We start from the raw sequence: 15,490 nt of genomic DNA on the forward strand, positions 1-15,490 counted from the left end.
GAGGTCCGCGGGGAGGGGAGCACAGGAACTAGTAGGGCTGAGTGACTGTGGGGCCGATGTGGCCCGAGAGCGTAGGAGCCGTTTCGGGTCTCGGCCTGAAGCCCTCCGAGGCCCATGGCCTGCAGAAGACCCCCGTCTCTGAGGTGTGTGCGGCGCTCCGGGGGTCCTCGTGGGAGGTTTAAATATTAAATTATAAATGTATTAAATTAAATTATTAAATTATTAAATTAAATTATAATTAAATATAATATATGAAGTGTCTGGTACAGAAGTCATTAATACAAGCTCCCTGCCTTTTTCCCTCTTCTGAGCGTTTAATACGCCAAAAATGTGGGTATTAGAAAATGACAGTTTACCAGGAAAGTGTTTATTACAGCTAGGTTCTAGTGCATTCTCCCATTTAATCCTTCCAGCAACTCCAAAATAGGAAATTTAGGCTGAGAGAGGTTAAGAAACTTGCTTATTAGAGGAATATCCAAAATAAGAATGAGCTCATCATTGATCAATATTATTATACATTACTTATTAATATTGCAAATATATTAATTGCTGACATATTTTGCATTAATATTGCAATGTTGCAGAACTGGTTTTTTTTTTTAAGATTTTATTTATTCATTTGACAGAGAGAGAGAGAGAGAGAGAGAGATCGAGATCACAAGTAGGCAGAGGCAGGCAGAGAGAGGAGGAAGCAGGCTCACCGCTGAGCAGAGAGCCCGATGCGGGCCTCGATCCCAGGACCCTGAGATCATGACCTGAGCGGAAGGCAGAGGCTTAACCCACTGAACCACCCAGGCGCCCACAGAACTGTTTTCTTAATTGGGTTCTGTGTCAAATTCGATTTGAATGGGTCTTGGCTGCCTCAGCACTGTTTTGCCCCCACACCCCACCCCAGCCCTGTCTGTGATGACAGACCCACTTTAAAATTGATCTTGAACGCTTAGTTCAGGTACTTAGGAAAGGAAAAGACCACCTGAATTTGAAAATCATTGTAGATCTGAGTATTTATCAAAAGAATCTTTAATGTCTTATGTGTATATTGAAATATGACATTGTGAGGAAAGTTAAACTTTCTGATTTAGCAATGTGAAAATAATTTTTTAAAAAACCATAAATAAAAAAATAAAACCATATTGGAATCAAATACCTACAATTCTCATAGACAGACATTGGATAATCTTGTGAAGTGAGAATGTGCAGTATTTCAATCTCTCCTGTGCTTTTCACTCACTAAATTGCCTTTATTCACTCTTTCCACTTCTTCCTAATTTAAGACAGTTTCTCACTGTTTCTTGGGAGTTTTCTCTATGCTGCGTCTGCCTGTAATAGTTGGCACTATGTGGTCTTTTATCATGGTAATCATTTTCCAGTATACACTTGTTTCAGATCATGTTAAGTGTATACAATGATGTATATCAATTACAGGTAAAACTGGAAAAATTTAATACGTATATATTATATATATAAAATACATATATATTAAGCCAACTTTACTATGAACTACTGATAGTACTGCGAAATACAAAGTAGGACAGCAAAGGGTCTGGCATTTTGGCCTAAAGGACAATGAATGACAGGCTAATACATAGGACTAAAAAGTAGGGGTGCTTGGCTGCCTTGGTCAGTGGAACGTGCGACTCTTCATTTTGGAGGTATGAGTTTGAGCCCCATATTGGGTGTAGAGATTATTTAAAAATCTTTAAAAAATAAATAATAATGAGTAACAGTGCTTCTAGCATTGCATTTCCCTAACATTTTAAGACAGGAGAATATCCAAGTATTAATCTCTGATTTCATTTTCTAGAACATGACAGGTGTCAATAAATTAACAGGTTAATCTGGGATGAAGGATGTAGAAAATGCAGAAACCCCGGAAAACAATTTCAGGTATAAGATAGTAGGTACATAAAGTAAATAAAGAGTGTAACATATTTCCTAACATAGTTTGGAGGAGGGCAAAGGAAACCTTAAAATTCTACAGTTAGTATTTTTTTTATAGTAAGTTCATTTTCTGTTTTATAAATCTATAATTGTTCATTTCTATCCAGTAAGATTGAATAGGTGGGCAGCTTAAATGTCTGAGGGGATTGGGAATCTCTGTCACTGAACTTTTCCCCCAAATTGGGAAAAAATAATTAGAGAAGTCTGTAACAAAAATCCAAATAAGAATCCATATGTAGGGGCGCCTGGGTGGCTCAGTCAGTTAAGTGTCTGCCTTCCACTCAGGTCATGATCTCAGAGTCCTGGGATCAAACCCTGCCTATTTGGCAGGCTCCGTGCTCAGCAGGGTGTCTACTTCTCCCTCTGCTTCTCCCCCAATCTTTCTCTCTCTCTCTCTCAAATAAATAAAACCTTTAAAAAAAAATCCACATGTAAACCCTAATTCTCATGCTTGAAATTAATTTCAAATTTTTATCTCTCTACTCTTTTTATTAGAATTATTTTTTTTAAAGAGCGAAAATATGCTAGTCATATTTTCTTGACTTCTCTGGTCAATCATATAAGTGCTAACATTAAGAGAACCAAAGAATATGAAAAGAAAAAAGACTGTAAATAAATAACCTTGGATAATTAGCCAAGTTGACAGTGTACTTTAGTTCTGTGAAAACATAAATGCTTTTAACAGCCACTAATATCTATAGTGCAATCACAGCGATACTGTGTTTGGCCCTTATCCTTTAATTGATCCTTTGCTGAGGAAGTTGTAAAAATAAAAATCCCGCCCTTAGAGAGTAGTAGTATTTTGCCACATTTATGCTTTCCTTGGTAAGTTGCAAAGCACTAAAGGTCTGGCTGTGCTAACTATCAACACATCTGAGGCTTTTGGGAAAAAAAAAAAAAGACCCTATTCCAAATCTATTAATATTTTCTATTGATAAATTGACAAACTAGAAATATGTGTGCCCTCCCCTTATATCAGATATACGATGAAGCATAGATTTGTTATTTATAATAATTTTTTTAGTCTGGGACACACTAAACTTGAGCCACTTTCTGTTTTTTGGGATCAGAAGAAAATAGTGATAATGCAAAGAAGTAGCTTTGCAAATGGATCTTATATAAATATAAATAATAATGATTGGAAGTTAAAGCAAACCAGAAAATTGAAATTGTTTCTCTAGGAATCAAGTTAAATTTTGTAGGAGTGAGCCATTAAGTATTGACACAAAAGCCAGTATCTAGTAACTAGTAAGGCACAGGTTTCAATCATTGTAATAAATACACCAACAACCTTAAATAGAAAGGAATAAAATGATTTGATTTAGATTCAAAACACAAGAGAGGGAATTCATTGTAGGGCCAACCTCCTCAAGACTTGCAGAGATTAGCTCCAACAAAACTCTGTAATTTAGCTCACTCTTTAATTTATTAAGAGATTAAATTATTAAGAGATCTAAACTAGGGGCACCTGGGCGGCTCAGTCAGTTAAGTGGCTGCCTCAGCTCCGGTCATGATCCCAGAGTCCTGGGATCAAGCCCCACATTAGGTTCCCTGGTCAATGGAGAGCCTGCTTCTCCCTCTCCCTCTGCCTGCTGCTCTGCCTACTTGTGCTTTTCCTCTCTCTGTCAAATAAATAAAATCTTAAAAAAAAAAAAAAGAGTGAACTAAACTATTTCTTTTTTTGTCAACTTCTAGTGCTAATTTTTCATTATTCCTTCCTGCAAAAGTACTGCTGGTACTAAATCTATCAAGGCTTTACCTAAGTTTTTAGGCAGTCCATTCTTGTAGGAACCTCTAAAAGAAATAAAAATGCTCACAAAGACAGGCATTATCTACAAACGAGGAAGTAAAAAAGTTGGTTTCAATATATTTACCCTCTTCCCTTTGCAATAGTTTAAAAATAACAAAGGGATTTTTAACATTATTTAGTGTATGACTTGCTTTATTTTCTGTTCTAGTCTTGTTCCTGTCAAGAATTTAAGAATCTTGTTGTCCTTTTTGTTGCTTAGGGTACCCTGTTTTAATGTTTTTATCTATCCTTTCTATTTCAGGGCAAGTGGCTGAATTTTGGAAGGTGAGAAATCACCTTCATTAACCACCAGAAAAAAAATTAAACCAATGCTGTGGACTCCTTCAGTGATTTTCTTCTGAGAGAAGCCTTCAAATATGAGCACAAGGTAATTTTTTTTCCTCCACAGAATCCTAAGCATTTTAGTTCATTTTAAAGGGGTCCATGTAGGGACACCTGGCTGGCTCAGTTGGTGGAGCAAGTGACTCTTGATTTTGGGGTCTTGAGCTCAAGCCCTACGTTGGGTGTAGAGATTACATAAGAACAAATAAAGGGGTTCATGTAATTACTGAATATGAGAATTTTTGAAGTGTTTTGTGTTTTGGGGGGCACTTGGGTGGCTCAGCCAGTTAAGCATCTGCCTTTAGCTCAGGTAATGATCTCAGGGTCCTGGGATGAGCTCACATCGGGCTCCCTGCTCAGTGGGCAGTCTGCTTCTCCCTCTCCCTCTGCCCCTCCCCACCCGCTCCTGCACTCTGTGTGTGTGTGTGTGTGTGTGTGTGTGTCTCTCATATAAATAAATAAAATCTTAAAAAAAGTGTTTCTGAATATGGTACATATTCCTTAGCTATTAATTTCCTGCACATACTTCATAGTCCTTAAGAATTAAGCAGCGTTATTATTCATATTTTTATAAACCATGTCTCCGTGTAACTCAGCATTAATTTTTTTCCCGGTTAAATCAGGTTATTGATTAACCTTATTTCTGGTGCACAGGCTGATACATAGGATAAGAGGGGACAGAGCTGGGCAGCTCAGTACTGATAGCATTAAAAACAGTTGTGTTTCTTGGCAAAATTGCAGTTAGACTAGGTCCCTTCGGACATTATGAACAAAGTACAGGGCTAGATCTCTTTTGAAACATTTTTCACTGCTTTCTTATTAAAATGCAGATTTTACCCAGTAAAACTAGATATTATTACCAAAGTAAGGTCAACTTGTGCAGATGTCAGCCAGAGTTTGGGATGGATTTTCTGGTACTAAAGCCAACCCTCTTTTCTGTTCTTATCAATTCCAAGCCCGTTTCCCAGGAGGCAAATTAGCCTAAATGTATTCTTTCCCTTTTTCCACAAATACTTAGAAAATTGTTGTATACTAGTCATGTCCTAGATTCTAGGCAACCCGCACATGTCTCTGTTCTCAGAGAACTTACATGATTGCACACTATCTAGATTCCAGTCCCTAAAAGATAAAAAAAAAATGTCTTCCAAGGAATGTTTTCTAGATCTCCTATAGAATCTGGTAAAAGCTATAAAACATCTGCAACACAAATTTTGTGTAAAATTTAAAGGATTCCTGTCACCCAGGAGACCCACTTACCAACCCCAAGGTAAGAACCACTAGGCAGTGCTCACTCAACCCTCTGAGCTCAGAGTTCAGGTGGTCTTAGGAACCATTTGCCGTGTTCCCAGGAGTTAGGTCTTGTGCTTGGTGTCTGCAGCCCCTAATCTCATATATTAGGTGGAGAAAACACAGGGCTGTCGCCTCAACTTTTCTTTTAGAGCCATTGACTTAGCAACCCAGAGGGGCACCTGGGAGGCTCAGTCGTTAAGCATCTGCCAAGGTTCTGGGATCGAGCCTTGCATCAGGCTCCCTGCTCGGCTGGGAAGCCTGCTTCTCCCTCTCCTACTCCCCCTGTTGTGTTCCCTCTCTTGCTGTCTCTGTTTCTGTCAAATAAGTAAAATCTTAAAACAACAAATTAAAACTTAGCAACCCAGAAATTCTCCCTTTTTGTTCTTGGCCTTGGTGAAGGTATGTGACCTTTCTCTGAGAACTGCCCGAGAGGCATCTGGTCCCTTTCAAGAACCTCTAGTCTTGCTGCTGTTTAGGTAACCTCTGATGGCACAGGACTATAGCCAAAGGGCAGGGAGTGGGGAGGTGGGAAGGCGGCATCTCATGGTGTCATAGGGGAGGTGTCAATAACAAAATATTAAAAAAGCCTGGGTGCCTCATTGGGTTGAGCCTCTGCCTTCAGCTGGGGTCATGATCTCGGGGTCCTGGGGTCAAGCCCTGCATTGGGCTCTCTCTCAGCAGGGAGCCTGCTTCCTCCCCTCTCTGCCTGTCTCTCTGACTGCTTGTAATCTCTCTCTGTCAAATAAATAAATAAAATCTTTTTTTAAAAAAATGTTAAAAACTTCCACAACTGAAATTTTAGCTGAGAGTTTTTTTCACTGAGCAATTATTCAACATTCAGAGAGCAGGAGACAACAGAATGACATGACTTGCCTTTTTTTTTTTCCTCTAGCAGGTTTTCAGCGTTATGACTACATTTTGGCCGCTACTGTTAGAATACCATGTACGAGATGTTGTATTAGTGTCCTATTGCTACTTGCAACACATTGCCACATACTTAGTGCCTTCACACAAATTTATGACCTTAGAGCTCTGTAGGTCAGAGTTTGACGCGGGTCTCCCTGGGCTTTAAACGTCAAGTCGCTTACAGGGCTGTGTTCCTCTCTAGGGGGTTGTTTCCTTGCCTTTTCCAGATTCCAGAGCCCACCCACATTCCTTGTCTGATGCCTCCTCCCTCTGTCAGAAAAGCCAACGTGTTGCATCTGTTGTGCCTTTTTCCTGCAGTCTTCCTCTCACTGACGCTGTCGTTCTGCCTCCCTCTACCACTTTCAAGGTTATGTCTGATTATATCAGGCCTGTCTCCCAGTTTTAGGATCAGCTAAAATTTAGGATCAGCAACCTTAATTTTCCTTTGCCATGTAAGCCAACATAGTCATAGGTTCTGGGGACTAGAACCTGAGGACGATTGAAGCTGTATATACACATGGTAACTAATTCCACCGTGGAGAAAAGCTGATGATGGAAATCAATAGGTACACTCTACCTTTCCATCCCCAGGCCGACTCCCTAGAGCAGATCTAATACATCTTGTCTGTTTTTAGTTCTAATGGTTACCTCCATAACTTTAAATAAAGCCAGTATGCAGTTTGTGTGAATTAATGTTGCCTTCTAACCATAAGTATTGTGTAATGATCTGGGTGGGATGCTTTGGATAAGGATGAATCCCTGAGGGCTTAGTTGCTGGAAACACAAACGACGGTAACCACAGTAAGAAGGATTGCATAATGGAATTGGGTGCTTGTCATATTGTTGGAAGGGTGGAGGCGTGGGCGCTCTGTGCTGGGTCTCCAGAGCTGACTCCTAGGAAAAGGTGGAAGGTCTGGCTTGCTGCAGGAGCCACTACCCCCATGACAGGGAGGAAGGTGGAGAATGGGGGGTGCTGCCATCACCCCCCAGCTGCTTCGCAACTACTGCTAGGATTCTGGTGCAGAGAAATTAAATGTCTCGACTGCATATGCCATGTTGGAGGAAGATGGTTCTCTCCTCACTTCCACCTTCCAAATCCCACACAGGACGTCTCATCAGTGCAAGCCAGCTCTCACTCAGAACGCTAGCAGCAAAAGGAGTGTGGAAATGTCAGGTTTCTTTGCTTCCTAGTCTCTGTGTGATAGGAAAGCCTACCAGGAGGTAGGAATGAAGGTTGGATATCAAATCGCTGTATTCACGACCTTCACCTCTTTGGCTCGGCAATATGCATATACAAAATTCCACCCATTCATAACCTTCTGTATAACAATAGCAACTATAACACATTAATGCAAGAACCCTTTTCCCCCTCCTTTATAAAGGAGAGTTATTCATACAGGCCCATAACTGACTATGTGGTACACATTCCTCTTCTTTTTCAGCTGCATTCTCACCTTGTTTTTTTTTTTTAAAGATTTTATTTATTTATTTGACAGACAGAGATCACAAGTAGGCAGAGAGGCAGGCAGAGAGAGAGAGAGGAGGAAGCAGGCTCCCTGCAGAGCAGAGAGCCCGATGTGGGGCTCGATCCCAGGACCCTGGGATCATGACCTGAGCCGAAGGCAGAGGCTTAACCCACTGAGCCACCCAGGCACCCCGCATTCTCACCTTGTTAACCTCTATCCTTAGGACTAAATTGTCAAGTTAATTATCACCAATCCATTTAAAACACGAGAGGAAAATAAGAGGGGAAGGTAAATTGGTTAATGTACAGTGCAGAGCTCTCCCCAACTGGTCATGAGGGCCATGAAGTTGTTGTTAATGTTTAGAACTATCTTCCTCCATTCCCACTCCTTACTCCCTTTTTGCTCAGTCAGCATCTCAGCTGCTCTGAATTCTTGACCTTGTGGAGTGACTCAAAGCTTCATTCCTGAGGAGTTTGAGCCTACGGAGGTCTTGCCTGTAGCCTTCCATCATCCCTTACTGGTGGATGTGAATATAGTAGGAGCTGCCCCAGAAGATTCTTTTTGAGATTCAGAAATGTCCCCCATGCCCCCATTTAGAGGAGTTACTCAGTTTCCCCCTCATTCTCAGGTAAACCCATTAATCCTCTTTGTTTTCTACTTCCGTCTCAACTTCCAGTTCAGTGGGCCCATTGCTGTGTCCCTCTGACAGACGTATTCCTCCTTCAGATAGTAAGACCTCTAGCTAGTAAAGCCCAATTTTATGGGGATGCAAAAAAAAACTTTATGAATGGTCATTAGAAGTAACAGTAAAACTGTTCTAAAATTTGTACCTTGGTTCCTAGGCCCGTGTCTTCTGGCTGTGAGAGAAACAGAACCATAAAGTGGGCACTAGCTTGGAGAAGTTCACATAGGATGGTACCCCAGACTTGCAAGGTATTGTCACCTAGCTGGTACCATAACTGAATCTTCATGGTCCATTCCAATGTTCCTAAGGCTATCTGCTATAGAGACCGGAGACTTAACAGTGAAGATAATAGTAAAAAATTCCTATCCCTATGGAGCTTACATTCTAGCCAAACTAAAGAAACATAAAAAAGATGAATAAACTACATAGTATATTAGATTGTACTGATTGCTACAGAGAAACAAAGCAGGAAGGAAGGTAGGGTTGGCGGGGAGGAGGGGGTGGAGTGCAGTTTTAAACAGTGTCAGGTGCCTCGTTAGCGCAGTAGGTAGCAGCGCTCAGTCTCATAAACAGTGTCTAGGAAAGATGTCACTACGAAGGTGACATTTGACCCAGATGAGTTGGAAGGATGAGCCACGTGGCTCTCTGGTGGAAAAGCATATTGGATGGTAGAAACACCATGTGCAAAAGCCCTCAGATAGGAAATGTGCCCGGGATGTTCTAGAACCAGCAGAGACCATCATGACTGAAGCAGACTGAATGAGGAACAGGGGAGCAGTGGAAATCAAGGTGAGAGTGTGAACATGGGGTAAGATGTGAAAGGCGTTGTTCTGTTCAGTAGCTACTCCCCATAGCTCCACCACTCCACTCTAATCTACAGTGGTATTCTGAGTTGCCCGGGATTAGAGTTAGCTTGCAGATAATACATGACATTTATTTAGGTGTATCTGGCTTACAACAGCTTGTGAACCCATCTGAAAATCTTTTTGTTTCAATAGATGAGTCTAGGGCGCCTGGGTGGCTCAGTGGGTTAAGCCGCTGCCTTCGGCTCAGGTCATGATCTCAGGGTTCTGGGATCGAGGCCCGCATCGGGCTCTCTGCCCAGCAGGGAGCCTGCTTCCCTCTCTCTCTCTCTCTGCCTGCCTCTCCGTCTACTTGTGATCTCTCTCTGTCAAATAAATAAATAAAAAAATCTTAAAAAAAAAAAAAATAGATGAGTCTATTTGCATTTATTAATGTGACATACTTAGGTTTAAGTTAACATCATGATTATGTTAGGCTCTTATTTTAAAAACTTTCCATGAGGGGCGCCTGGGTGGCTCAGTGGGTTAAAGCCTCTGCCTTCAGCTCAGGTCATGATCCCAGGGTCCTGGGATTGAGCCCTGCATAGGGCTCTCTGCTCAGCGGGGAGCCTGCTTCCCTTCCTCTGCCTGCCTCTCTGCCTACTTGTGATCTCTGTCAAATAAATAATTAAAATCTTAAAAAAAAAAACCAACCAACTTTTCATGATGTAATGTTTTCTTGCTGTTTTTGTTCTAAAATTTGTACCTGAGATTTGTTTTAATCAGGTATGAGTTGACAAGAGACAACCACTTTTGGAAAGCATTAATTACATTTACTAAGAGAAGGGGGCATATCATGTCACAAAGGGCCACATGGGGAAGCACCCAGGTTGGTCAGGAGACAAGAGTGAGGGGAACCCTAGGCCTTTATTGCTATAGTTGTGGGAAGTTTTTAGGTGGGGATGGCCTTTACTGGGGAGGAAGTGAAACACAAGTGTTGGGGTTTGTGGTTGGAGGCTGTTAGTTGCAAAAGCCAGGATCACAGAGATGTAAACAATTTTGGCTGCTAGTTTGGCCTTGTGATTAACTGAAACAAAATAAACAACACAAGATGGAAGAAAACCAGAGGAGATTCTTCTGATAATTATCATCTTTTCCCCTATAAGTTTCTCCCTATCATAGTTCTCACCTTTGACTTTTTAAACAGTATTTATTTTCTTCTTCTTTGAACAACACAATGCAGTATATTTATATGGCTATATATACTGTGTGTTCTAGTTCACAGTATAGGCTACTATGTACTACAACCTTGCTCCATCAATTTCTGTACTCCAGCAAGATCCGGAGTAGCTGCTGCTGCCAACCTATATGCCATACCTGCACGACTGCAAACGGAGTTTTTTTTACCCCAAAACGTGTGTAAAGTACATTTTAAGAAATGGGCTTTGTTGGTTTCTTCTACAGTATTCACCACCAGGCACCATCTCAGCCTCCTCCCCCTTGGAAGGCTGTCTGGGTCAACCCGATAGCTTTTGGCAGCTTTTCCTAGTGTGTTGGGTTTGGGGACTAGTTGTCTTCTAGTTCACAGAAGATGGACTCTCTATTTTTATTTTTCAGTCTCCTTTTTGGTTGTGAGCAACTTCACAGGAGAGAAAGGGGAGAATGCCTCCATCTCTTGCTAGAAACCTTTTGTATTCTCTTGAAAATTTTCATATTCTTAAATCAAGTTGCTTACGTACTTTGGTTAAGTTCTGTGTCCTTATTTATAAGGTTTATAATCACCCATTTATGTGTATTGACTTCATGGCGTATGTATCAGAATCTTGTTTTACCTGTTGGGGCAGCGGTTACAGAATGAAGCAAAGTCTTTGTCCTTACAAAGTGAGACGAGAGATGTGGTTTGGTCCAGGATAATGGAACTAGAAGTAATTAAAAGTGCTGAGTGAATTTTTTGATGGACTAATATAAGGGTAAGAGGAAAAAAAGAGGTAAAGATAACACCAATATTTTTGGCATAAGAAACTACTGGGATAGCTATGAAACATAATAAAATTTCAGAGTACCTGGGAAAAGGGAAAGTCCCAGTACCTTCTCAAGATAAAAAAGATCACATGGCAAGAATAAAAACAATGGCCTTGCATTTCTAAACAGGAACACCGAAAACTAGAAGTAATAGAGCAACATCTATTTTTAGTTTTGCAAACTAAAATTTTATGCCCAAACTATCAATCCAGAGGGAAGGGTAGAATGTGCCTAATGAACTGTTCTCAGGAAGCTGCTAGAAGATGGTTCTACCAAAAGGAGGCAGTGAAACAAGAAAAAGACACAAAAGTTAGGAAATGAGACAGAAAATGAGAAGTCCCAAAATGACAGCTATGTAGTTCAGACTGGAAAACGCTAGAGAACCAGGAGAAATGTCCCCAAGAAATTAAAATAGACTATTTGATTTGTTCGCACCTTTTTTTTTTTTTTTTTTAAAGATCTTATTTATTTGACAGAGATCATAAGTAGGCAGAGAGACAGGCAGAGAGAGAAAGCAGAGAGCCCAATGTGGGGCTTGATCCCAGGACCCCAGGATCATGACCTGAGCCAAAGGCAGAGGCTTTAACCCACTGAGCCACCCAGGCGCCTCTTGTTTACCTGTTCTAAGAGGAGCCTTGCAGTGGAGCCTCTGGGCCAAATTAGTGGTAGATACAGAGAAAGCTAAATGGTTGAAAAACTGATTATTAACTCTAAGGAAAACAAAAAAGTCTGGTACAAGAAAGGAAATATATTCAATAGTCATAATAATGTTGAGGCTAAATGTAGATTTAACACAAGATCATGACATATTAACTAAATTGGAACGAAATGGGAAATTGTGTGCATGCAGGAGGGTTTAGAAGAGCATTTACACTTTCTGTGTAGTAAGTTAATGAGGCTGCTTGGTTTTTTAATATAAGTGTTGTACAGCTACTGACTTAAAACAGGTACATATTTAACTTTGGTAATAGAACATATCATTTAAAATTTTTTTCAGTAGCTAAGATGTTAAGTTAAATATGTCAATATAAAATATTTCCAATTTGTTTTGGAAAGTTGGTTTTAATTTATTTCTGAAAGATATTCAGTATTTGTATGTCAGAACTATTTAAACTTTAAGATGTAACTTTGCAAATACTTACCCAGATGGAACATTTAATATAAAAAGAAAAAACTATGAAATATTTATAAGAATAAAAGAGTTCAAAAATAAAACTACATATCATTTAAAAATATGAACAATTTATTTTTAATCTTTCAGAAAAGCTGTAAAAAATAAGCACCTGACTTTGTTACTTTTTAAATTAACACTCTTTTCCTATTACTTTTAGCATGTCATTTTCTAGAGAACGGTATTTTTTTTTTAACATATTCTTTATTACTGAGATGGTTTTAAACTGCTAATAATCCCTGGAGGTGCTGGTTTGGTAGTCTTTTTACATAGTTTGAAGCTGGTAAACCTTTGGGCCTTTTTTTAAGAGGTAACCTTGGTCATTTAGTGATCCAATAAAATTTTCAAAATCAGCAACCTGGAATAAAATATAAAAAAAAAGCCCATTAAGTAATATGCAAAAATATGATTTATAAAATGAATCCCTCAAACAGATATATACAAATCTCAAGTTTCTTAGGCAAATAAATTTATTTTTATTTCCTCAGAGAAAACTGCTTACATATGAGCTTTCAATTCTATTATGAGATTCTATTCTAGTTGATTAGCTGAGCCAATAAAAAATAAAAACTCTAGGATCCGGAGTATTTTTAAGATTTTATTTATTTGAGAGAGATAGCACAAGCTGGGGGAGAGGCAGAGAGAGAGGGGGAAGCAGGCTGCCGGCTGAGCAGGGAGCCCAATACAGGACTCGATCCCAGGACCCTGGGATCATGACCTGAGTGGAAGGCAGATGCTTAGCTGACTAAGCCACCCAGGCACCCCCAGAGTACTTTTTTATTTTTGTTTTAGATTAGCTTCAAAACAAAAATTAGACTAGCTTCAATTCTGACATCAAGTAGGCAATTTTCTGTGTAAACTTTTGTGTGCTTACATCCATTTTCACTAAAACTTTTAAGTACGTAGAGCAGGTGGAATATGTCTATTTAACAAATGAGGAAACTGAGATTCAAAGATGTTAAGATGACTTGCCCACATGGGACGGTCAGAGAAATATGGAAAGTGAGTCTTGCCGTGTTTCTCCCAATTGTCAAGATACTGAAAAAGAGGTAAATGTGTGTTTTAGATAACAACTTTTTAAAAAAGCTCTGAGCAGCTCATTTCATAGCTTAAATAAAAAAAATAAGCTTATATTTTGAAATTCTCCAAAAAATCCTATTCCATTCTTTTCATCCAAATATTATTTTTTTTCAATCTCCATTTTATTTTTTAAATTTTAGTTCCAGAAATAGTTAACTAGTGTTATATTCATTTCAGGGGTACCGTAGAGTGATTCAGCAATTCCACATATTATTTAGTCCTCTCATAATAAGTGTACTTAACAAAAAAGATTTATTTTTAATTTTTTCTAAAGATTTACTTATTTATTTGAGAGAGAGAATGCACCTGTAATTGAGCACATACAGGAGTGGGAGGGACAGAGGGAAAGGGGGAGACAATCATTTTTGTTTTTAAAGATTTTATTTATTTATTTGACAGAGAGAGAGAGAGACAGTGAGAGAGGGAATACAAACAGGGGAAGTGGGAGAGGGAGAAACAGGCTTCTGGCGGAGCAGGGAGCCCAATGTGGGACTCGATCCCAGAACTCTGGGATCATGACCTGAGCCGAAGGCAGACACTTAACGACTGAGCCACCCAGGTACCCCAGGAGACAGAATCTTAAGCAGACTTCCTGCTGAGTGCAGAGCCAAACTTGGGGCTCAGTCTGAACACTCTGAGATCATGGCCTGAGCCAAATCAAGAGTCACATGCTTAACTGACTGAGCCACCCAGGCGCTCCTAAAGATTCTTATTTTTAAGTAATCTCTACACCCAAGTGTGGGGCTTGAACATGCAACCCTGAGATCAAGAGTTGCATCCTTCACTGACTGAGCCAGCCAGGTATAGCTGGTAAAGTGTACTTTTAATCCCCTTCACCTATTTTACCCATCCCCTCCCCCCACCTCCCCTCTGGTAACCATCTGTTCTTTATAGTTAGGAGTCTGTTTTTGGTTTGTCTTTCCTTCTCTTTTTTTGTTTCTTAAATTCCACATATGAGTGAAATCATATGGTATTTGTCTTTCTCTGACTTATTTCACTTAGCATTATACTGTCTAGCTCCATCCATGTTGCACATGGCAAGATGTCATTTTTTTAATGGCTGAGTAATATTCCAGGTGTGTGTGTGTGTGTGTGTGTGTGTGTGTGTGTGTATACACATACTGTTTCTTCTTTATCCATTCATCTATAGATGGACACTTAGGTTGCTTCCATAATTTGGCTACTGTAAATAATGCTGTGATAAATACAGGGGTGCATATATCACTCTCAATTAGTGTTTTTGTATTTTTTGGATAAGTGCACAGTAGTGTGATTGTTGGATCATAGCATAATTCTATTTTTAATTTTTGGGGAAATTTTGTACTGTTTTCCATAGTCATCCAAATCCTTTGAAAAAAAAATTTTTTTTAAAGATTTTACTTATTTATTTCACAGAGAGAGATCACAAATAGGCAGAGGCAGACAGAGAGAGAGGAGGAAGCAGGCTCCTTGCAGAGCAGAGAGCCCGATACGGGGCTCAATCCCAGGACCCTGAGACCATGACCTAGCTGAAGGCAGAGGCATAACCCACTGAGCCACCCAGGCGCCCCCAAATCTTTTGAAATTTAAAAGCTCTATACTTATTAAAGACCTCATGAGATTGTCATAAAAAAGATGTATTAAGCATTTGGCTTATCATACCTGAATGTTTAGTTCTTTGGCAATCTGCCGAAGTTGTTGAAATTGAAATAAATTATTATAAGTTCTTTCAGCAATGTTGTTGAGAGCAGAAATAAATCTTTTTGCTGTTGACCTGTTGCTCATTCCAGAACCGTGCTGGGATCGCTCAAAATCTAGGTTCCCAAATTCATCAGAATAAGTTCCTAGCATACTTAGTGAGAGGAGAGAAAAACAAAGTTACACAATGTGGCATGGCTACAAAATTTTTTGTCTCAGGTTATAAGAAGAAAAATGTGTACATAACCATGAGGCTCATGTAGCAAAAATTTAAACATGTACTGACTGAATGGCCACCATGAAATTCACTATGGTTTGAACTATGTGGAGATAAAGACA

General features: G+C 39.7%; 1 protein-coding gene across 4 annotated transcripts in view; it reads right to left on the minus strand.

The window, feature by feature from the left end:
- Window positions 1-12,566: 12,566 nt before the first annotated feature.
- Window positions 12,567-15,490, minus strand: part of MCM8 (minichromosome maintenance 8 homologous recombination repair factor) — a 46,793-nt gene continuing 43,869 nt past the window's right edge. For all 4 annotated transcript variants that reach the window (XM_047743730.1, XM_047743727.1, XM_047743729.1 and 1 more), the window contains 2 exons: window positions 15,116-15,305; window positions 12,567-12,752 (listed from right to left, as the gene is read on the minus strand). In XM_047743730.1, the coding sequence (XP_047599686.1) occupies window positions 12,660-12,752; window positions 15,116-15,305 (283 nt within the window). In that variant the 3' untranslated portion in view covers window positions 12,567-12,659. The remainder of the gene's footprint in view (window positions 12,753-15,115; window positions 15,306-15,490) is intronic.

This window comes from Lutra lutra, chromosome 9 (assembly GCF_902655055.1).
Source record: "Lutra lutra chromosome 9, mLutLut1.2, whole genome shotgun sequence".
Classification (NCBI taxonomy): Eukaryota; Metazoa; Chordata; class Mammalia; order Carnivora; family Mustelidae; genus Lutra; species Lutra lutra.